The sequence below is a fragment of the Oncorhynchus masou genome, chromosome 15 (genome assembly GCF_036934945.1).
Source record: "Oncorhynchus masou masou isolate Uvic2021 chromosome 15, UVic_Omas_1.1, whole genome shotgun sequence".
NCBI lineage: Eukaryota > Metazoa > Chordata > Actinopteri > Salmoniformes > Salmonidae > Oncorhynchus > Oncorhynchus masou.
Window position 1 is genome coordinate 27,926,653 of NC_088226.1, and position 24,087 is coordinate 27,950,739.

General features: G+C 43.9%; 1 protein-coding gene across 4 annotated transcripts in view; it reads left to right on the plus strand.

The window, feature by feature from the left end:
- The window catches only part of LOC135556076 (protein cramped-like), a 48,928-nt gene extending 28,677 nt beyond the window's left edge, over positions 1-20,251 (plus strand). For all 4 annotated transcript variants that reach the window (XM_064988983.1, XM_064988979.1, XM_064988982.1 and 1 more), the window contains exons 11-20: positions 259-427; positions 628-791; positions 10,673-10,747; positions 10,837-10,918; positions 11,190-11,300; positions 14,462-14,631; positions 14,816-15,008; positions 15,111-15,275; positions 15,491-15,636; positions 18,405-20,251. In XM_064988983.1, coding sequence (XP_064845055.1) covers positions 259-427; positions 628-791; positions 10,673-10,747; positions 10,837-10,918; positions 11,190-11,300; positions 14,462-14,631; positions 14,816-15,008; positions 15,111-15,275; positions 15,491-15,636; positions 18,405-18,518 — 1,389 coding nt within the window. In that variant the 3' untranslated portion in view covers positions 18,519-20,251. The remainder of the gene's footprint in view (positions 1-258; positions 428-627; positions 792-10,672; positions 10,748-10,836; positions 10,919-11,189; positions 11,301-14,461; positions 14,632-14,815; positions 15,009-15,110; positions 15,276-15,490; positions 15,637-18,404) is intronic.
- Positions 20,252-24,087: the final 3,836 nt, after the last annotated feature.

Below are 24,087 nucleotides of genomic sequence, written 5' to 3' on the forward strand. Positions count from 1 at the left end.
TGGTCACTCCTGCACTCTCCCTCATGGATTTAAAAGTAATTGACTGATGTGAGGATTATGGTGGTAACTCCCTCTAGCCATGCTTACACCAAACATTTTAAATGCATGAAGGGGAGGGAACGAGTGCACACTTCTGGAGAAGGGTAGAGAATTGGGATGAAGACATTGTTGGAGACTTTGTAAACAGATTATGCAATGTATAGCCTTAAGTCATTTTTTATTTGAATGTTCTCTCCCATCTTCTTTCCTCTGCTCCAGGCTCCAGAGCTGAGCTCCACAGCCACGTCTCCGGTAAAGCCATCCCAGGAGGAACAGTTCCTCACCCCCCCAGGCAAGGCCCCGGCTGTGGGGGTACGTAGCCCCAACTGTGGACGACCCCTGGGGGTCCGAGCGGCAAAGCTGATGTTACCAAACACTGGATTGTCCGGTAGCTTACCAAACTCCTCTCACAAGAAAATGCACATAAACACACAACCTACACTTATCGAAACTTCTCCAGTAACTCAAGTTTTAGGTCAGAGGACCAATTCTTGAAGTAGTGTTTTGTCTTACAAAGATACAGGTAAAAGACATCTCATGTACACCAATACTAATTAATTGTAACCTTGGCTTTGAATTCCTCCTCAGGTCGTAATCTCCCGCGGTCTCTACTGGTGTCCGGGGGGGACTCAGATGGTGGGGTGTTTGCCGTTCCAACCACCCTGCCCCCCAACAGCTCCCGACACTCCCGCATGTTCTCTCCCAACAAGGAGGCCGAGCTCGCCTTCCGACAACAGCTCAACTCCATCAGCGTAAGGACATTTTGTGTACTTCCTCCATATTGTCTTTCTCAGAAAAATAAGCTAGCTGGACTCTTCATCCCTTCTTATAATTGTATTTTCCCTCTTCAGGGATGCAAACTCGCCTATTATCAGTGATTTCCAATATACAGTGCATTCGGATTCAGACCCCGAGATTATTTACCAAATTTTGTTACGTTACAGCCTTATTCTAACATTTATTTAATGATTATTCTTTTATTTTTCCTCAATCGACACACAATACACCATAATGCAATGCAAAAACAAGCTTTTGGAAAATTTTGCGAATGTATTAAAAATAAAAACAGAAATTCCTTAATCAGATCCTTTGCAATGAGATGTGAAATTGAGCTCAGTCAGGTGCATCCTTTTTCCATTGATTGTCCTTGATGTTTCTACAACTTGATTGGAGTGGACTGTGGTAAATTCAATTGATTGGCAATGATTTGGAAAGGCACACACCTGTCTATATAAGGTCCCACATTGGACAGTGCATGTCAGAGCAAAAACCAAGCTATGAGGTGAATGAATTATCCGTATAGCTCTGAGACAGGATTGTGTAGAGGCACCTTCTGGGGAAGGGTACCAAAAAATGTCTGCAGCATTGAAGGTCCCCAAGAACACAGTGGCATTCATAATTATTAAATGGAAGAAGTTTGGAACCACCAAGACTCTTCCTAGAGCTGGCCGCCCAGCCAAACTGAGCAATCGTTAAAGGGCCTTGGTCAGGGAGGTGCCCAAGAACCCGATGGTCTTACTAACAGCGCCAGAGTTCCTCTGTGGAGCTGTTTATCCTCTGGAAGCTTTTCTCATCTCTGCAGCACTCCACCAATCAGGCCTTTTATAGTAGTGGCCAGACGGAAGCCACTCCTCAGTAAAAGGCACATGACAGCCAGCTTGGAGTTTGCCAAAATGCACCTGAAGGACACACAGACCATGAGAAAAAAGATTCTCTGGTCAGATGAAACCAAGTTTGAACTCTTTGGCCTAAATTCCAAGCGTCACGTCTGGAGGAAACCTGGCACCATCCCTACGGTGAAGCATGGTGGCAGCACCATGCTGTGGGATGTTTTTCAGCAGCAGGGACTGGGGAACTAGTCAGGATCGAGGCACAGATGAACGGAGCATAGTACTGAGATCCTTGATGAAAACCTGCCCCATAGCGCTCAGACTGAGGCGAAGGTTTTACTTTCCAACAGGACAATGACCCTAAGCACACAGTCAAGACAACGTACGAGTGGCTTCGGGATAAGTCTCAATGTCCTTGAGTGGCCCTGCAGGGCCCGGACTTGAACCCGATCGAGCTTCTCTGGAGAGACCTGAAAATACCTAATAGAGCTTGAAAGCATCTGCAGAGAAGAATGGGAGAAACCTCCCAATACAGGTGTGCCAAGCTTGTAGCGTCATACCCAAGAAGACTCGAGACTAATCGCTGCCAAAGGTGCTTCAACAATGTACTGAATAAACGGTCTGAATACTTATGTTAATGTGATATTTCAGAATATTTTTAATAATCTTTTTTTTTGCATTGTCATTATAGGATATTGTGTGTAGATGGATGAAGACAAACTATTTCATCCATTTTTAGAATAAGGCTGTAACGTAAAATGTGGAGTAAGTCAAGGGGTCTGAACTTTCCGAATGCACTGTAATTATAGAATGCTTGTGGACTTATATTAAAAAGCAAAGTGGAAACAACATTTGTTGCATGTGCTGCATTAACCATGCAGACTAAACGCAAGTGTCTCGTGGTCAAGCAACAACAAATGCGCTCCTTAAGTGACGGGACAGGGCTAGGTCTGTTTGGAAAGCAGCAGGGAGAGAGGAGAAGAGAGCAGAGAGGGATGACTAAAGTAGAGGTGTAAACTATAAAAATGGATGTTACACACGGCATATCACATTTTAACAAACTAAACATTCAAATACTGTTATAGAAGGAAAAGTAAAAACCCAAACTGGTTTGTGCATCAATTCCGGAATATAGTAAAATACCGCCCAGCCCAAGGAGAGACATCTGATTTTCTCATTGAATGGGTTTTGAGAAGGAGAGAGGATGCATGGAGTCTGCAACTGAGATAATCCCATTGTTCATCCAATATTACGTGTGACAGCTGTGAGCAGCTAGCCGCATCCCCAAACCAGCCATTAGCCTACTCAGCTGTTTCTTTATCCGGTTCTTTCAGTTTTCAAATGTTATTTACTGTGATGGTGAGCTATGGTTTGCAAACAGTGATGGGGTTTCTGTTGCATTTGTTTAATTATTGGTGCAGCTTGCTGCGTGAGGAAAGTGGATACTTACAGTCAGGTCCATAAGTATTTGGAAAGTGACACAATTTACATAATTTTGGCTCTGTACACCACCACAATGGGTTTGAAAGGCAACAATCAAAGTGTGCTTTAAAACTTCTTATGGCTGCAATCCTGTTAACGGGAGCAATATGACAACAGCCAGTCAAAGTGTAGGGCGCCAATATCAAAACATCAAAAATCTCATAATTAAAATTCCTCAAATATACATGTTTCTCATACCATTTTAAAGCTATTCTCGTTGTTAATCCCACGACAGTGTCCGATTTCAAATATGCTTTACAGCAAAAGCACCACAAACGATTGTTCGGTCACCACATAGCCACAGAAAAACAGCCATTTTTTTTCAGCCAAAGAGGAGTTTCAAAAAGCACAAATACAGATTAAATTCATCACTAACCTTTGATGTTCTTCATCAGATGGCACTAATACGACTTCATGTTACACAATACATGTATGTTTGTTTGATAAAGTTCATATTTATCAAAATATGAGTTTACATTGGTGCGTTACATTCACTAGTTCCAAAAACATCCAGTGATTTTTGTATAGCCCCATCATTCAACAGAAATACTCGTCATAAAAATGTAGATGATAATACAAGTTATACACATGGAATTATAGATAGATATACCTCTCCTTAATGCAACCGCTGTGTCTGATTTTCAAAACAACTTTACGGAAAAAGAAACCCATGCAATAATCTGAGACGGCGCTCAGAATTAAAAATCACAATAGTCGCAACAATGGCGTCAACATAAACAAGAAAATATTCCTTACCTTGGATCTACATCAGAAAGCACTCCAGGAATCCCAGGTCCACAATAAATGTTTGTTTTGTTCGAAAATGTACATTATTTATGTCCAAATACCTTCTTTTGTTAGCGCGTTTGCTATACATATCCAAATGCTCATTCTGGTCAGCGTTACATCAGACAACTTCAAAAAGTTATATTACAGGTCGAAGAAACATTTCAAACTAAGTACAGAATCAATCATTAGGATGTTTTTAACATATAGCTTCAATAAAGTTCCAACTCGAGTATTCCTTCTTGTCTTCATGAGCAATGGAATGCAAGTGGGTACCATGAGGAATAAGCGTGATCAGAAAATGGCTACTTGATGGACACCTGAAACATTCTGCTCTCATTCACTCCCACAACACCGTAGAAGTCTCATTAAAATGATAATATTGGTTGACATCTAGTGGAACCCCTAGGCAGTGCAACATCATTAATATCTCAAGGGGATTTCATTGGGGACTCTGGTCAATACATACAAAGCTCAGATTTCTCACTTCCTGTGAGGATTCAGGATTTTGCCTGCCGTATGAGTTCTGTTATACTCACAGACATCATTCAAACAGTTTTAGAAACTTCAGTGTTTTCTATACAATACTAATACCTATGCATATATTAGCAACTGAGACTGAGGAGCAGGCCGTTTACTTTGCACTTATTCAAACTTATTCATCCAAGCTACTCAATACTGCCCCCCAGCCATAAGAAGTTAAGTGCAGAATTTCATCTTTAATTTAAGGGTTTTGTCAATTATTGTATGGACCGTGTAGGAATTACAACCATTTTCATACATAGCCCCCCAATTTTAGGGGTTCAAAAAGTAATGGGACAAACTAAAAATCATAAATTAAATTGTGAGTTTTAATACCGGGTTGCAAATCCTTTGCAGTCAATGACCGCCTGATTTCTGGAACCCTTAGACATCACCAGATGGCGGGTTTCTTCCCAGGTGATGCTCTGCCAGGCCTTTATTGCAGCGGTCTTCAGTTCCTGCTTGTTCTTGGGGCATTTTGCCTTCAGCAAGTTTAATCCATGCTCAATTGGATTCAGGTCAGGTGGTTGACTTGGCCATTGCAGAACATTCCATTTCTTTGCCTTAGTATCGGTTTGCTTTCGCAGTGTGCTTCAAGTCATTGTCCATCTGCACAGTGAACTGCCGTCCAATGAGTTTTGATGCATTTGGCTGAATCTGAGCTGATATGTAGCCCTAAACACTTCAGAGTTCATAGTGCTGCTTTTGTCAGCAGTCATATAAATAAATACAAGGGAACTAGTTCCACTGGCAGCCAGACATGCCCATGTTATAACACTACCTCCACCATGCTTCATAGATGAGGTAAAATACTTTGGATCATAAGCTGTTCCTTCTTTCCCATCATTCTGGTTCAAGTTGATCTTTGTCTCATCTGTCCACAGGATGTTGTTCCAGAACTGTACAGGCTTTTTAAAATGTTTTTTGGCTAACTCTATTCTGGTCTTCCTGGTTTTGAGGCTTACCAATGGTTTACATTACATTTACATTTAAGTCATTTAGCAGACGCTCTTATCCAGAGCGACTTACAAATTGGTGAATTCACCTTCTGACATCAGTGGAACAGCCACTTTACAATAGTGCATCTAAATCATTTAAGGGGGGGGGGGGTGAGGAGGATTGCTTTATCCTATCCTAGGTATTCCTTGAAGAGGTGGGGTTTCAGGTGTCTCCGGAAGGTGGTGATTGACTCCGCTGTCCTGGCGTCGTGAGGGAGTTTGTTCCACCATTGGGGGGCCAGAGCAGCGAACAGTTTTGACTGGGCTGAGCGGGAACTGTACTTCCTCAGTGGTAGGGAGGCGAGCAGGCCAGAGGTGGATGAACGCAGTGCCCTTGTTTGGGTGTAGGGCCTGATCAGAGCCTGGAGGTACTGCGGTGCCGTTCCCCTCACAGCTCCGTAGGCAAGCACCATGGTCTTGTAGCGGATGCGAGCTTCAACTGGAAGCCAGTGGAGAGAGCGGAGGAGCGGGGTGACGTGGGAGAACTTGGGAAGGTTGAACACCAGACGGGCTGCGGCGTTCTGGATGAGTTGTAGGGGTTTAATGGCACAGGCAGGGAGCCCAGCCAACAGCGAGTTGCAGTAATCCAGACGGGAGATGACAAGTGCCTGGATTAGGACCTGCGCCGCTTCCTGTGTGAGGCAGGGTCGTACTCTGCGGATGTTGTAGAGCATGAACCTACAGGATGAGAGCGCGTGGCGAGGAGACAGATTCTCGCCACGCCACCTGGTAGGAGCGACCTGTCAGGTAGGACGCAATCCAAGCGTGGGCCGCGCCGGAGATGCCCAACTCGGAGAGGGTGGAGAGGAGGATCTGATGGTTCAGTGTCGAAGGCAGCCGATAGGTCTAGAAGGATGAGAGCAGAGGAGAGAGAGTTAGCTTTAGCAGTGCGGAGCGCCTCCGTGATACAGAGAAGAGCAGTCTCAGTTGAATGACTAGTCTTGAAACCTGACTGATTTGGATCAAGAAGGTCATTCTGAGAGAGATAGCGGGAGAGCTGGCCAAGGACGGCACGTTCAAGAGTTTTGGAGAGAAAAGAAAGAAGGGATACTGGTCTGTAGTTGTTGACATCGGAGGGATCGAGTGTAGGTTTTTTCAGAAGGGGTGCAACTCTCGCTCTCTTGAAGACGGAAGGGACGTAGCCAGCGGTCAGGGATGAGTTGATGAGCGAGGTGAGGTAAGGGAGAAGGTCTCCGGAAATGGTCTGGAGAAGAGAGGAGGGGATAGGGTCAAGCGGGCAGGTTGTTGGGCGGCCGGCCGTCACAAGAAGCGAGATTTCATCTGGTGAGAGAGGGGAGAAAGAGGTCAGAGCACAGGGTAGGGCAGTGTGATCAGAACCAGCGGTGTCGTTTGACTTAGCAAACGAGGATCGGATGTCGTCGACCTTCTTTTCAAAATGGTTGACGAAGTCATCTGCAGAGAGGGAGGAGGGGGGGGAGGAGGATTCAGGAGGGAGGAGAAGGTGGCAAAGAGCTTCCTAGGGTTAGAGGCAGATGCTTGGAATTTAGAGTGGAAGAAAGTGGCTTTAGCAGCAGAGACAGAGGAGGAAAATGTAGAGAGGAGGGAGTGAAAGGATGCCAGGTCCGCAGGGAGGCGAGTTTTCCTCCATTTCCGCTCGGCTGCCCGGAGCACTGTTCTGTGAGCTCGCAATGAGTCGTCGAGCCACGGAGCGGGAGGGGAGGACCGAGCCGGCCTGGAGGATAGGGGACATAGAGAGTCAAAGGATGCAGAAAGGGAAGAGAGGAGGGTTGAGGAGGCAGAATCAGGAGATAGGTTGGAGAAGGTATGAGCAGAGGGAAGAGATGATAGGATGGAAGAGGAGAGAGTAGCGGGGGAGAGAGAGCGAAGGTTGGGACGGCGCGATACCATCCGAGTAGAGGCAGTGTGGGAAGTTTTGGATGAGAGCGAGAGGGAAAAGGATACAAGGTAGTGGTCGGAGACTTGGAGGGGAGTTGCAATGAGGTTAGTGGAAGAACAGCATCTAGTAAAGATGAGGTCGAGCGTATTGCCTGCCTTGTGAGTAGGGGGGGAAGGTGAGAGGGTGAGGTCAAAAGAGGAGAGGAGTGGAGTGGAAAGAAGGAGGCAGAGAGGAATGAGTCAAAGGTAGACGTGGGGAGGTTAAAGTCGCCCAGGACTGTGAGAGGTGAGCCGTCCTTACATCTTGTGGTAAACCCTCTGTATGTACTCTGAAGTCTTGATTTTTGACTTTGGCACTGATACGCCTACCTCCTGGAGGGTGTTCTTGATCTTGCCAACTGTTGTGAAGGGGGTTTTCTTCACCAGGGAAATACCTTTTCTATAATCCACCACAGTTGTTTTCCTTGGTGTTCCTGAGTTCACCAGTGCCTTTCTTTTTAAGAATGTACCAAATAGTTGATTTTGCCACACCTGTTGTTTTTTTCTCTCTCTGATGGGTTCAGATTTTTCAGCATAATGATGGCTTGCTTCACTGGCAGTAACCGCTCTTTTGAGGGTTAACAGCAACAGATTCTAAATGCAAATGCATTTTATCTGCTTTACTTGTAAATTAACTAGTGAGGGAATAACACACACCTGGCCGTGGAACAGCTGAGCATCCAATTGTCCAATTACTTTTGGTACCTTAAAAAGGGGAGGACCACGTTAAAAAAAAAAAAATATTTTTAAAAAGTGCTGTAATTGATACTGTTCACCCGATTTGGATGTAAATACCCTCCAATTAAAACAGTGTGCACATTCAGCTCATATTCATTATTTAATTTCAACTCCAATATGCTGTGGTAGACAGGTACAATAATAACTTAGTCAGGTCAATAAATATTTGGACATTGACCATCTTTTTTATTTCGCCTGTAAGTTTTGCCTATAAGGCCTCTGAGTGCCACTGCCGTAGAGGAAACTGAGTACAGTGACAGTCACACTTGTCTTTACAACAGTTTAAAAAGTTTCTAGCCCAAACCCCTTTCTATCATGAATTGGTGCACCTTACATAGTTTTATAAACTTATGTTGCGGGCCGTTTTAAACTAAACTCAGCAAAAAAAGAGACGTCCTCTCACTGTCAACTGTGTTTATTTTCAGCAAACTTAACACGTGTAAATAGCTGTATGAACATAAGATTCAACAACTGAGACATAAACTGAACAAGTTCCACAGACATGTGACTAACATGGAATAGTGTGTCCCTGAAAAAAGGGGGAGGTCAAAATCAAAAGTAACAGTCAGTATCTGGTGTGGCCACCAGCTGCACTAAGTACTGCAGTGCATCTCCTCCTCATGGACTGCACCATATTTGCCAGTTCTTGCTGTGAGATGTTACCTCACTCTTCTACCAAGGCACCTGCCAGTTCCTGGACATTTCTGGGGGGAATGGCCCTAGCTGTCACCCTCTGATCCAACAGGTCTCAGACGTGCTCAATGAGATTGAGATCCGGGATCTTCGCTGGCCATGGCAGGACACTGACATTCCTGTCTTGCAGGAAATCAGGCACAGAATGAGCAGTATGGCTGGTGGCATTGTCATGCTGGAGGGTCATGTTAGGATGAGCCTGCAGGAAGGGTACCACATGAGGGAGGAGGATGTCTTCCCTGTAACGCACAGCGTTGAGATTGCCTGCAATGACAAGCTCAGACCGATGATGCTGCGACACACCGCCCCAGACCATGACGGACCCTCCACCTCCAAATCAATCCCGCTCCAGAGTACATGCCTCGGTGTAACGCTCATTCCTTCGACGATAAACGCGAATCCGACCATCACCCCTGGTGAGACCAAACTGCGACTCGTCAGTGAAGAGCACTTTTTGCCAGTCCTGTCTGGTCCAGAGACGGTGGGTTTGTGCCGATAGGCGACGTTGTTGCCGGTGATGTCTGGTGAGGACTTGCCTTACAACAGGCCTACAAGCCCTCAGTCCAGCCTCTCAGCCTATTTCGGACACTCTGAGCACTAATGGTGGGAGTGCGCGTTCCTGGTGTAACTCGGGCAGTTGTTGTTGCCATCCTGTACCTGCCCCGCAGGTGTGATGTTCAGATGTACTGATCCTGTGCAGGTGTTACACGTGGTCTGCCACTGCGAGGACGATCAGCTGTCCGTCCTGTAGCGCTGTCTTAGGCGTCTCCCATTACGGAGATTGCAATTTATTGCCCTGGCCACATCTGCAGTCCTCATGCCTCCTTGCAGCCTAAAGGACGTTCATGCAGAAAGCAGGGACCATGGGCATATTTCTTTTGGTGTTTTTCAGAGTCAGTAGAAAGGCCTCTTTAGTGTCCTACGTTTTCATAACTGACCTTAATTGCCTACCGTCTGTAAGCTGTTAGTCTTAATGACCGTTCCACAGGTGCGTGTTCATGAATTTTTGATTCATTGAACAAGCATGGGAAACAGTGTTTAAACCTTTTACAATGAAGATCTGGGAAGTAATTCGTAAAAATCCAAATAATCTTTGAAAGACAGGGTCCTGAAAAAGGGATGGATCTTTTTTTGCAGAGTTTACTTGTGGTTTGATAACAAATGACCTTGTTTAGTAATGTTACCTGGCTAGTTAGATAACATGGTACCTTGGCTCTGCACACATTTGGATGGTGCACGAAAAACGGAAAAGGGATGGATAAACTACTCAAAGAGATGCTTCAAAGGTAGGATACATATGCCTAATCAATGTCATTCTGAATCAAAAATATATTTTAATGGTGTTCCTTAAATTCTGTTAGTTCCCAAAAGTTTGGTACCTATGTGTTAGGGAGAGTGTAGGCTATGTGTGGAAAGTTGTCTGAACAGTAGGCTAAAGATGATTTCATATAGGCCTAATCTGAGTGTAACCCTAACCGCCACAATGAAAATGCATATCATTATACATTGGTATTCCTTCAACATTCCTCAAGTCTTGCCCAATCACAGGTAGGCCTTTTTGATATGAGCAAATCAGATATTTTCTGCAGTAGCCTTTTCTATTATACAGTAAAAAGTATGACGTTTAATCCAATGGGTTGTGTTGAGTGGAGGTATGAATATCGGGGACAGGTTTTTGTGCAGCACTTTGCAGAGCGTATAGAAAATGTGAACAGGGTGCCTGGCAAACCTTGTGGTATCACGATTCTACTCGGTATCATGATACTTGGCCTGGTATTATGTCTTGAGTAAAAGTTGGTGTTGTGACAACCTCATTCTAAAAAAAAAAGGCACATTTTTCTCCCAGTTCACACATCTTTTTCTTCACCCTTTTGGGCCCTCACCAATTTGCATCTCTGCCTCTTACAGAAGCAGTCAGACATTTTCCTGCCAAAACAAAGGAAAAACAGGAGCCGGCCACTTCGAAAGCCACTCGTGGTCCAGGTAAGTCTCATCTTTGTCTGCTGTTTGGTGTACATCTTGAGATCTGAACAGATTGTTTTAATGTGAAATTGTTGTTTGTTCCTCCTCAGAGAACCCTGCTCCCCCGCACCACTGGAGACACTCCTCAACACGTCTGCTCCTTCTCCATCCTTTCCAACTCATCTGCCACTGGTATGTCACCTGTCAACTAACCCATACACCTAGTTAAATTATCTAACTTACCTACTTCCTTAATGTAATTAGATATGTTTGAAGTATTGTAACAACATATTTGTTTGTAATTATGCTGCAGGAATAAAAAGCACTGGAGAGCAGTAATATTCTGTGTTCAGGCCCAAAAATGTTATATCCAACTATCGGAACAGGGCTAGAAATACTCAACCACTCACCTCCATAGTTTGGACTTGACTGACTTTTTTTCTTCTTACCCTCTCTCCCGCAGGAACAGGCTCTTTCTGGCCAATCCAGCCCCGTCTCTCTCCCTCCACCCATCCCCTCCTCCCCAGAACTCCGCCCATCACTTCTGGCCCTAGGATGTCGAGTCAGCTCTCCAGTACGTACCTCTTCTCTCTACCTGTTCAGGGCCTGAAACTAACCTTTTGGTCCACCAGCCACTGTGGCAGGTAGATTTAAGAATCTACCAGCCACTCAGATTTTTTTTGCCAGTCCTACAAAAATTGTACACCAAAAATAATAAAACGGATGAGCATGTTTTGATGTTTCTAAAACATATGTATTACTAGTAAGAAGTAATGTGGTATATTGCTTTATTATGTTTCATTGTTTGTTACCGGAGTCTTTTAACCAAAATATCAGATGAGACTGAAAATGTCACCTGCCCCTTTAAGAGGTGGAGGTTACCATGGTAACGTGACTCATGTTTGTGACTGTGATATTAAGAGAGTTGTGACTCGTAGTTCATACTGCACCCCCTGGCTTTCTGTCCGACTCCCACATGCAACCAGAAGAACTGGACCCAAACCCAACCACAGTCCTGCAATGTTATTTTAGGCATATGTAACACGCTCATTTGCCAGCAATGGTCCCAGTAATTTTGCGCCCTATAGGCAATATCAAAATGCGCAAAAACAACCTAAGAAATAGGTTAAATGACCTGAGATTCTCTTGTGGGCCAGTAATACAGATACCCAAATATATCAGCCAATATGCTAGGCATCATTTGAAGAGTGCGGAGTTGTCGAGACTTCCATTTTCTCTTTGAGCTACGTTTTAGGAGTGGGACTATTTTCAGACTGATACAAATATTGGTGATCAATACATATTTCTAGGCAATGCAGTAAACTATATCCTAATCATTTTTAGGAAGTACATTTCCTTGGAATGATAACTGCTTCGCCGCTCATGCATAGGCTATAGAGTATGCGATTTAATTGAGACCACACTCTCAACTGATCTCACACACATGGCTACTGACACTCTCTTGAGCTATGTTTTGCATATAGGCTATAGCGTACCTTTTTTTAGGAGGACGATTTGCAAGCAGAGACAAATGAGTTGCCAATATTTATTGAAATGAATGCTTGCTCACTATGGTAGCTTGTGCACGTGTTGCGCCTTTTTGTTTTAAATTATCACTTTTTTTATTGCATCTCAATTTGTGAGTTGAGTGCCCTCCACATTCCATTATGAATATTTATTTTGACACTGTAGTAAACTAATCATATTTAAGTTAATTTCCTTGGAAAATTAACTATTCCATTTCAATGAGACCACACATACTAGGCACACTTGATCTCGCACACCCAACTCGGAGAGGTAGGCTACTGAAGTTGAAGCAGCGCGTGAACAATGAGACAAAGATGAGCTTTTAATACAAATGGTAGGCTAACGCATACAAAGCAGAAAGACGACTGTTTCCAGATCCCAGTCTTCTCACTGCCCTTTCCCTAAAAACAGCTTTGTAGTGAATTTTCATTAATAATGCAAAAATGGGACCTTGAAAAATGCGAACTGCAGCGCAATGATCTGTCGGTACCTGCAGCTCTCTACCACGTCGTCTTCTCTTTTATACCAGTTGAAACTCAAACATTGAAAAACAACTTAGCTTGTGAACGAAACAATGTCAATAGCCAAGAAACATAAAAACACTTGAGTAGACTTTAGACAAACTTTTATGCCTGTGCATAAAAGTGTAGTGTTGCTGCTCATTTCAGGATTTGTGGTTCTTTGACTTTGTGCAATTAATTTACCAGCTAAGAAACAAAACGGCAGAAATACTTTTGAAAACAGCTACTGCAGCATTTACACCATATATACAAAAGTATGTGGATAACACTTAAAATTGGTGTGTTTGGCTATTTCAGCCACACCGGTTGCTGACAGGTGTATAAAATCAAGCACGCAGCAATGCCATCTCCGTAGACAAACATTGGCAGTAGAATGGCCTTACTGAAGAGCTCAGTGACTTCCAACGTGGCACCATCATAGGATGCCACCTTTTCCAACTAGACAGTTCGTCAAATTTCTGCCCTACTAGAACCTCCTCGGTCAACTGTAAGTGCTGTTACTGTGAAGTGGGAATGTCTAATGGCAACAGCAGCTCAGCCGCATAGTGGTAGGCCACACAAGCATACAGAACGGGACTGCCGGGTGCTGAAGCTCGTAGTGCTCGGGACTGCCGAGTGCGGTCCTCGGCTGCAACACTCAGCACCGAGTTCTAAACTGCCTCTGGAAGCAACATCCGCACAAGACCTGTTTGTCGTGAGCTTCATAAAATGAGGCTAAGATCCCCATGTGCAATGCCAAGCGTCGGCTGGAGTGGTGTAAAGCTTGCCGCCATTGAACTCTGGAGCAGTGGAAATGCGTTCTCTGGCGTAATGAATCACACTTCTGGGTTTGGTGGATGCCAGGAGAACCCTACCTGCCCGACTGCATAAGGGTCTGGGGCTGTTTTTCATGGTTCTGGCCAGTCTCCTTTAGTTCCAGTGAAGGGAAACATTAACGCTACAGAATAAAATTACATTATAGACTATTCTATGCTTCCAACTTTGTAGCAACAGTTTGGGGAAGGCCCTTTCCTGTTTCAGCATGACCATGCCCCGTGCACAAAGCGAGGTCCATAGAGAAATAGTTTGTAGGGATCGGTGTGGAAGAACTTGACTGGCCTGCACAGAGCCCTGACCTCAACTCCATCGGGATGAATTGAAATGCAGACTGCGAGCCAGGCCTAATCCTCCAACATCAGTTCCCAACCTCGCTATTGCTCTTGTGGCTGAATGGAAGCAAGTCCCCGCAGCAATGTTCCAACATCTAGAGAAACGCCTTCCCAGAAGAGTGGAGGCTGTTATAGCAGCAACGGGGGCACCAACTCCATATTGATGCCCATGATTTTGGAATGATATGTTTGATGAACAGATGTCAACATACCTTTTGGTCATGTAGTGTATATTGCTATAAATATGATCATACTTGGTTATTTGTATTCACTAATGTGAGTGTCCACCCCCCAATGTGGCTGGTGAAGTAGACCTCTTTACCCACCAATGCCAAATCTACGGTGGCGGGTGTTTGTTTTAGGCCCTGGTCATGTTTTTCTCTTTCATCTTTAAAAAAAAAAAAAAATCTTATTTTAAAGCCCACCTAGGCCAGGCCCACTGATGCTGGAAATTGGTGCAATCTAAAACATGATGATGCAATTCATCTGTAATTAGACTATTGACAATTCAATGTGTGAGTCTATATTTTTCAATCCAGGTGCCATTGACCTGGCAGCCAAGTCAGCAGGCATTATCCCAGGCAGCCCCTGTCGGGAGTTGGAGGCCCTCAGTCCAGGCGGAAGGTCCCGCTCGACCTCTCACCCTGGAGTGGTGCATGCTAGTCCTGGTCCTCCCCAGACACAGCTCCTTCAGCAGGCCTCCTCTGAGGTAAGTGGAACACTGAAAGAAGAGAAAGAGAAATGATGATGGAGAGAGATCTACCTGGATTTGTGTTCAAGATGTTTTGAAAGAGGGAGGTGCCACAGGAACTTATCCAAAAAGAGCACAGATTTTCATATTGTCTATACATAAATTCTAACCCTGTATCATTCTTTCACTAACCCTCCACCAGGTTTCGCTGCAGAACGGCCTCCCCCCTCTGTCTCCAGGAGTGGCAGGTGACTCTCTCCTCTCCCTGCCCAGCGTGGCCTCTCTGCTGGACATCTCTCTCCCGGGACCCCTGGAGGAAGCCATGGCTCCTGGAGGGCCACAGACGCACATCAGTGACTCAATCATTGAGCTGGCCATCAACTCGGCACACTACGGTAAGTGAAGGGGGTGTTATAAAAATATGATTTTGTACTGTTTTTTTAGTGTAGCCTGTATCTGTTTACATCTCATGTGCGGTCTCTTTCGCTCGCTCTCAGGTGATGAGGCATCCCTCTCTCCTGCCAAGCTGAATGGTAGTGCGTGCTCTAAGCTCCTACCCTGTACCTCAGTCAGCCCCTCCAGAGGCTGGATCCCTTCCCCCAGCCATGACCCTCAGTGGTACCCCAACGACTCCACTGACTCTTCATTTGGCTGCCTGCTATGTAAGACACACACACACACACACAGTATATATGCACACGCAGCCACTATCATCAGTATCTGGCAAAGATTTTCAATTGAACTGAACCTGATGAAGCCAATTGAAACAGGATTACTCTGAGCCCAGAAGCATAAGCTCAACTGAGATTTAGTTTTTATTGTGTCGTCTCAATTGCAAACAACTTTAACCCCCCCCCCCCCATACACACACACACAGCAAGCCTGGTGTCCCCCGATAAGGGTAGACGAAGCTCCCTGACCCCCTCCGGCCCCTCCAGTGGAACAGCCCTCTTCGGACCAAGATTTCTGGACTGCAACTCCCATGATTCCTTTCAGTCCCGCGGCCTGCCTGACGTAGCAGAGGTAAGAACACCCCAGTAGGAAGCATATTGCTACACCCCTCCCTTGCACAATTTTCACCTTTTCGTTTCCTTAGTTTAAATCAAATCTAATTTTATTTGTCACATGCACCGAATACAACAGGTGTAGACTTTACTGTGAAATGCTTACATACAAGCCCTTAACCAACAATGCAGTTTTTTTTTTCAATTTTACCCCTTTTTCTCCCCAATTTTGTGGTATCCTTTTGTTTTTAGTAGCTACTATCTTGTCTCATCACTACAACTCCCGCTCAGGCGAGACAAAGGTTGAATGTCATGCGTCCTCCGATATACAACCCAACCAAGCCGCACTGCTTCTTAACACAGCGCCATCCAACCCAGAAGCCAGCCGCACCAATGTGTCGGAGGAAACACCGTGCACCTGGCAACCTTGGTTAGCGCGCACTGCACCCGGCCCGCCACAGGAGTCGCTGGTGCGCGATGAGACAAGGATTTCCCTACCGGCCAAATCCTCCTTAACCCGGACGACGCTAGGCCAATTGTGCGTCACCCCACAGACCTCCCGGTCGTGGCCGGTTACGACAGAGCCTGGGCGCGAACCCAGAGTCTCTGGTGGCCTAATGGGCCCTTAATTAAGCACTGCGCCACCCAGGAGGCCCCAACAATGCAGTTTTAAGAAAAATACTTACTAAATAAACTAAAGTAAAAAAATAAAAGGGCAACAAAAAATGAGGCCATATACAGGGGTACCGGTTGGTCGAGGTAATATGTCCAGTACCAGTCAAACATTGACACACCTACTCATTCCAGGGTTTTTCTTTATTTTTACTATTTTCTACATTGGAGAATAATAGTCATATCAAAAATATGAAATAACACAAATGCAATCATTTCGTAACCAAAAAAAAGTGTAATTGTCTTCAAAGTAGCCACCCTTTGCCTTGATGACAGCTTTGCACACTCTTGGCATTCTCTCAACCAGCTTCACCCTGGAATGCTTTTCCAACACTCTTGAAGGAGTTCCCACATATGCTGAGCACTTGTTGGCTGCTTTTCCTTCAGTCTGCCGTCCAACTCATCCCAAACCATCTCAATTGGGTTGAGGTCAGTTGATTGTAGAGACCAGGTCATCTAATGCAGCACTCCATCACTCTCCATATTGGTCAAATAGCCCTTACACAACCTGGAGGTGTGTTGGGCCATTGTCCTGTTGAAAAACAAATGATAGTCCCACTAAGTGCAAACCAGATGGGATAGAGTATCGCTGCAGAATGCTGTGGTAGCCATGCTGGGTAAGTGCATTGAATTGTAAATAAATCACAGTGTCACCAGCAAAGCAACATCACACCACTTCCTCCATGCTTCACGGTGGGAACCACACCTACTCTGCGTCTCAGAAAGACACGGCGGTTGGAAACTAATCTTAAATTTGGACTGATCAGACCAAAGATTTCCACCGGTCTAATGTCCATCATGCATCTTGGACCAAGCAAGTCGCTTCTTCTGTTGTCCTTCAGTAGTGGTTTCTTTGAATCAGGCCTTCATGGCCAAATTGCTGCACACAGTCTCCTCTGAACAGTTGATGTTGAGATATCTTTTACTTGAACTCTGAAGCATTTATTTGGGCTGCAATTTCTGAGGCTGGTAACTAATGAACTTATCCTCTGCACCAGAGGTAACTCTGGGTCTTTCTTTCTTGTTGAGGTCCTCATGAGAGCCAGTTTCATCATAGTGCTTGATGGTTTTTGTGTCTGCACTTGAAGAAGCTTCAAGGCTGTTTCATCATTGTCGGTGATCAGGCCTACCACCGTTGTGTCGTAGGCAAACTTAATGATGGTGTTGGAGTCGTACTTGGCCACACAGTCATGTGTGAACAGACAGTACAGGAGGGGACTAACCCTGAGGGGCCCATGTGTTCAGCGCTGCAGATGTGTTGTTGCCTACCCTTACCACCTAGGGGTGGCCTGTCAGGAAGTCCAGGATCCAATTGCAGATGGAGGTGTTTCGTCCCAGGGTCCTATGTTGTTCAACACTATGGTGTTGAATGCTGAGCTGTCGTCAATGAACAGAATTCTCAAATGGGTGTTCCTTTTGTCCAGGTGGGAAAGGACAGTGTGGAGTGCAATAGAGATTGTGTCATCTGTGGATATTTTGGGGCGATATGCAAATTGGATTGGGTCTACGGTTTCTGGGCTGATGGATGGTGTTGTGAGCCATGGCCAGCCTTTCAAAGTGCTTCATGGCTACCAATGTGAGTGCCATGGGTCAGTAGTCATTTAGGCAGGTTACCTTGGTGTTTTAAAGCACAGGGACTATGGTGGTCTGCTTGAAACGTAGGTATTAGACTCAGCCAGGGACAGGTTGAAAATGTCATTGACACTTGCCAGATGGTCATCGCATGCTCGGAGTACACGTCCTGGTAATCCGTCTGGCCTGCGACCTTGTGAATTTTGACCTGTTTAAAGGTCTTGCTCACATCGGCAACGGCGAGCGTGATCACACAGTTGTCTGGAACAGCTGGTGCCCTCATGTATGCTTCAGTGTTGCTTGCCTGGAAGCGCGCATAGAAGTAATTTAGCTCCTCTGGTAGGCTTGTGTCACTTGGCAGCTTATTTATAGTTTGAATCCATTATAATGTCATTTTTTTAAAGCAACATCAAATTCAATATTTTGGGGCAAATGTGGCAAAAACAATATTCAAATGTTGGTCACCCCCTTGTCAATACTCTGGAAGCGTGTTCTTCAGTCATTCTGTGACAATCTAATATGTGGTTATCTTCATCCTTGCAGGTAGACACCCAGCTGGCCTGCATGATGAGTGAGAGCAGCGTGGATTACATTGCCCGCTTCAACGATTTGGCACAGGAGCTGGCTGTCACAGAGCCGCACCTTCTGCCACCTTGAGTTTGAATAGACTGAAGAAATGTCTGTCAGTTGCCCCTCCCACACCTTCAAAAGTGCAAGGACAAAGGGGGTGGAGAAACACTCCTTCCCCTATATATAGTTTGTGAAAGAAAGTGCAATGGCCATGGCCTGAACAGAAGAAGCACTCAGATCTACCTTGGAACAGTCCAACTGGAACAGGTTTAAACTCGTTCTGAAGGTCTGTGGTCTGGTTTCAACTGCTTCTGAAGGAACGTGGACTAGTTTCAACTGGTTTGATGGCCTGTGGACCAGTTTCAACTAGTTCTTATGGGTTTTGACCAGCGTCAACTTGTTCTAACGGGTTCCAGCTGGCTTGTTGTTTGGACCATTCTGTCTGTTCTGCCTAGCGAGCAGGCCTTTTTTTATATATTAAGTGTTTTTTTAAACACTTAAGATTAATCCTGTTTACAGAACACAACCTCATGTAAAGTATAAAACAATGCCATATATGAACAAGAGACTGGGTCTCCATTTCTGTCCTTTTGTCTCCCTCTTCTTCCCTCTGAGAAATATCAACCCAAAGACATTGGGTTGAAAATGTAAATGTCAGACTAACTTTAAAATAACTACTGATGAACTGCTGGTAGCGTGTCCTTCTCCATCTTGTCTGTTCACGCGTACAAATTAAACTAACACATCACTTAATCATTTAATCTGTTTAAACTGAATAAGACATGCGTGGAACTGATGTGAATTTGTGTCCCAGGCCAAACATACGTATCTGAGTGTCTGTCGCTCCCTCCATATCCATGTAAACAAGTTTGACAGTCCACTTGAACATCTACTCCAACTCCTCCAACTAACCCAGCTACATCTGTGTTAGTCTGTTTTTTTTTCTTCTCAACCAATGCTTTGAATCGACCTGAAAGCGAATTTCAGTTTTCTGTAGCAAAACGTTTTGTAACACCACACCAGGCGCTCCCTCCTATGATGCCTGGTTGGTTGTCAGTCAAGCTGCGTGTTTTAGAGCTCCCCAGCTGACGAAAGAACCAATCATATTATGTGAGGCTTTAGACACAGAAATATGGTGACGTTCCACGTTGGAGATGTTGCATTGTATCAACCAATGTTTGTGTGCCACATCATCGACTGCAGTCTGGCATCGGATTACTACGGTTGAGTAGTAATGCCTGACTACATTGCAGCAAATGCCATAAATGAAGTAGCGTGTTTCCAGTACAATCCGTGTCCAAAATGGCACCCTATTTCCTATATAGTGCACTGCTTTTGACCAGAGCCTATAGGGCCCAGGTCAGAAGGAGTATGCTATGTAGGGAATAGGTTGCCAATTCAGACACACCCAATGCCTAGATGTCAGCTAAGGATTTTGTTATGAGAAATCACATTGACACAATGATCAAATACTAAATGTCAGATTTTTATTGTTTAACACACTAAAAGAAATGTTCAAGCTACAAATGTGGATTATGTCTAAAGATTTCTACATAGCGGTTGTCTTTAAATTGGGGCATGGAGTCCTTTCTCTTTAACTTTAATCTATAACAATTCCAGTATTCTCTACGCTTTTGTAACATAATCCTGTAAATTATTCTTATTTGGACTATTTATTAACAGGTTGAGAAAAAGTGTTGGTTTTAAAAGGACCTATATGTAATATTTTTGCATTGTAATTTCAGAAAAATACCTTAATATATCAGCAGTAATAGTGGAGTGTTTAACAATGTTTAATAAAAAATTGAGTCCACACAAAATTGGTCGTCACTAGTTACTTTAGCCACAAAGTCGTAAGGCCTGCCTACTTGACCAATTTGGATAAAGTGAGTGTGATATGACTCGTATGCCGGCTTACGGTTTGCTGGCAATGACCAACCAGATGAGGGGGTGTGTGTATGCAGACCGGCTTGCAGGGGAGACGTGAGGCATGCATTTCATTTTTTTTTTATTAGCTATAATAAATCCAACCATTCTAAATGCAAAGGGATAATCGGATGTCTTAATCAGTCAGCTTGCGAGCTTATCATGTTTTCCCTTACTCATAGTTACTTGTCTTAACCCAAAATAGGTTTATTCCAATATCTGTATTGTTTTTAAAATGGCATGTAGACAAACAAATTGACACATCTTGATATTAGATTTATTTTAGCCACAAGTAAAATATACAATTTCACCAAAGTTCAGATGTTTTTTATTTTTTAAATTCACTGATTTTAAGATCAACTTCAACCCTGTTACTTTATTTTGAACCTAGGCACTTACTATACACATTTATTTAACTTAACGTAGCCTTAACGTAGCCTTAACGTAAATGCTGTATGGATATGTGCCATTACATACTCTATTTTATTTTTTATTAGCCCATCCAACCTCTTCAGAGGACAAAGTTAATTTGTTTTACATTTAGGTTTCACAGATATTTGGTTCCATAATTTGTTCATACAGTACTGCATACAATATGAAATGTATACACACTACTAAGTCGCTCAAGATAAGTGTCTGCTAAATAACATGTAAATTTACATTTATTTATTTTTTATACTCAGTATTATATGATATGAATACAGTTTGATGTCATGACATACTCTTGCAAAAAGTGCCATAGGATCTGTGGTGACCACAGAGTTGGGACACTTGTTTAAAGTCCGTCAGTCCCATCTTCAATTTTATTGAAGAACATTCCATTATTAAAATTAAATGTAAAAGTGCATGGTATAAATGACAATGATCTGTCTTTGAACTTACTACCTTGCTAATTTCAGCAGCATGTTTGGCTTTTCTTTGACTTTCACCTCATGGCATTCATATGTCTTTGTTCCAACAACTTGAAACGGAACACAATTGAATGGGAGACTTTTACTCTCCCAAATTAGTTTTTTTCCTCCAACTGGCCTCCCTCATCTGATTGGTCGAGTAGGGGGGCCTTCTGACTTTGGCTGTGGTAACATCCCACAAAATTGTTCAGCCTTCCTATTGTTCAACAAAAGCTGGACCAGCTCTTTTCTCTTCCATCAGTGTCACTCAGAGGTTGGTTATTTCACAAACCGAATCATCAATGGCAGAAATCGTCCTGCCATTACCTAGTTGCGAAAAGTAGTTTATATTCAGCACAAGTATTGCAATTCACCTAGCTTCCACTGTTGAGTCTCTGATCCACCTATACACAGATGACACCATTCTGTATACTTCTGGCCCTTCTTTGGACACTTAACAACCCTCCAGGCAAGCTACAATGCCATACAACTCTCCTTCCGTGGCCTCCAATTGCTCTTAAATACAAGTAAAACTAAATGCATGCTCTTCAACCGATCACTGCCTGCACCTGCCCGCCTGTCCAAAATTACTACTGTGGACGGCTCTGACTTAGAATATGTGGACAACTACAAATACCTAGGTGTCTGGTTAGACTGTAAACTCTCCTTCCAGACTCGCATCAAACATCTCCAATCCAAAGTTAAATCTTGAATTGGCTTCCTATTCCGCAACAAAGCATTCTTCACTCATGCTGCCAAATGCAGTCTATCACAGTGCCATCCGTTTTGTCACCAAAGCCCCATATACTACCCACCACTGCGACCTGTACGCACACTCTAGTTGGCTGGCCCTCGCTTCATACTCATTGCAAGACCCACTGGCTCCAGGTCATCTACAAGACCCTGCTAGGTAAAGTCCCCCTTATCTCAGCTCGCTGGTCACCATAGCAGCACCCACCTGTAGCACGCGCTCCAGCAGGTATATCTCTCTGGTCACCCCCAAAACCAATTCTTCTTTTGGCCGCCTCTCCTTCCAGTTCTCTGCTGCCAATGACTGGAACGAACTACAAAAATCTCAAAACTGGAAACACTTATCTCCCTCACTAGCTTTAAGCACCAGCTGTCAGAGCAGCTCACAGCACCTGTCCATAGCCCATCTATAATTTAGTCCAAACAGCTACCTCTTTCCCTACTGTATTTATTTTTTTCTCCTTTGCACCCCATTATTTCTCTCTACTTTGCACATTCTTCCACTGCAAATCAGCCATTTCCAGTGTTTTACTTGCTATATTGTATTTACTTCGCCGCCATGGCCTTTTTTTTGCCTTTACCTCATCTCACCTCACTTGCTCACATTGTATATAGACTTATTTTTCTACTTTGCTTTATCTTGGCCAGGTCGCAATTGTAAATGAGAACTTGTTCTCAACTTGCCTACCTGGTTAAATAAAGGTGAAATAAAAATAAAATGGGTGAGACATTCTGCATGTACAGTATATCAGGAAAGTATTGAACCTTTTTTCCACTTTTTGTTACGTCTTATTCTGAAATTGATTCATTTTTTTTTTTTATCTTTATCAATCTACACACAATACCCGGTAATGACAAAGCAAAATCATGTTTGTTTTTTTACATTTTTGCTTATGTATTACAAATAAAAAATTGTTTCAATTGATCATCCTTGATGGTTCTACAACTTGATTTGGAGTCCAGCTGTGATAAATTCAATTGATTAGACATGATTTGTAAAGGCACAAAACTGTCTATATAAGGTACCACAGCTGACAGTGAATGTCAGAGCAAAATCCAAGACTCGATGCTGCCAAAAGTGAATGAACAAAGTACTGAGTGAAAGGTCTGAACTTATGTAAATGTGATATTTCATGTTTTATTTGTAATAAATGCAAATATTTATAAAAACCTGTTTTTGCTTGTCATTATGAGGTATTGTGTGTAGATTGATGAGAGAGGAAAAAACAATTCAATCCATTTTAGTTTAAGGCCGTAACCTAACAAAATGTGGGGGAAAATCAAGGGGTCTGAATACTTTCCGAATGCACTGTAGCACCTTTAACTTAATATAAGATGGTGGTATCTAAAAAACACATCCTGCTGTATTGAGCTTTTTCAGTTTGTAAGATGCATTTTTACTCCTCTGTATAAACATACATAGTTTTAAAAATATATATACTGGCATGTGTGTGTGAACATGAAGGGGCGAATCCCAAATTCCACATACCGAAAGTCAAATTTTCACTTCGTCATGCATTGATGTCAATTGAAGACAGTCAATTCGCCATCTTTTGGGACATTCCAAGTTATGAAATGTCCCGTAAGAGGTCACCTTGGTTGATGACGCCAGCGGATCAGCAATCAAATACGGACTGTCAGTTACTGTTACAAACTAGGCAACCAGTGACTCCCAGGAAAGACTGAGCGACAACCAAGAGGACAATGGTGACACTGGAGAAACCGATGACTACTTGGAAAGTCTAGTGCAGGGGGGAGTTGGGCTAGCACCCCCAACTCACCATCCTCTTCAAGGGGGTGACCCGAAGCAACTACAGAGAACCGGAAGTAACCAGAGCCTTGCGAGAGGGGGGAAGAATGAAACGTTTCCATGGATGGATAACACTAACGACAAGGTTGTATGAAGGATTCTGACTGGAGGAGTAGAAAGTTTATGGAAGATGCCACTCCCATAAAACTGTACATACGAAGACTACGAATCCACCAAACAAAGACAAAGTGCCTACCTGAGCCAACAAAGCAGCAGCGCACAGACTTGCTATCTGGTGAGACGTAGGTTTCTAGCCAGCACCATAGTGTTGAAGACCTCG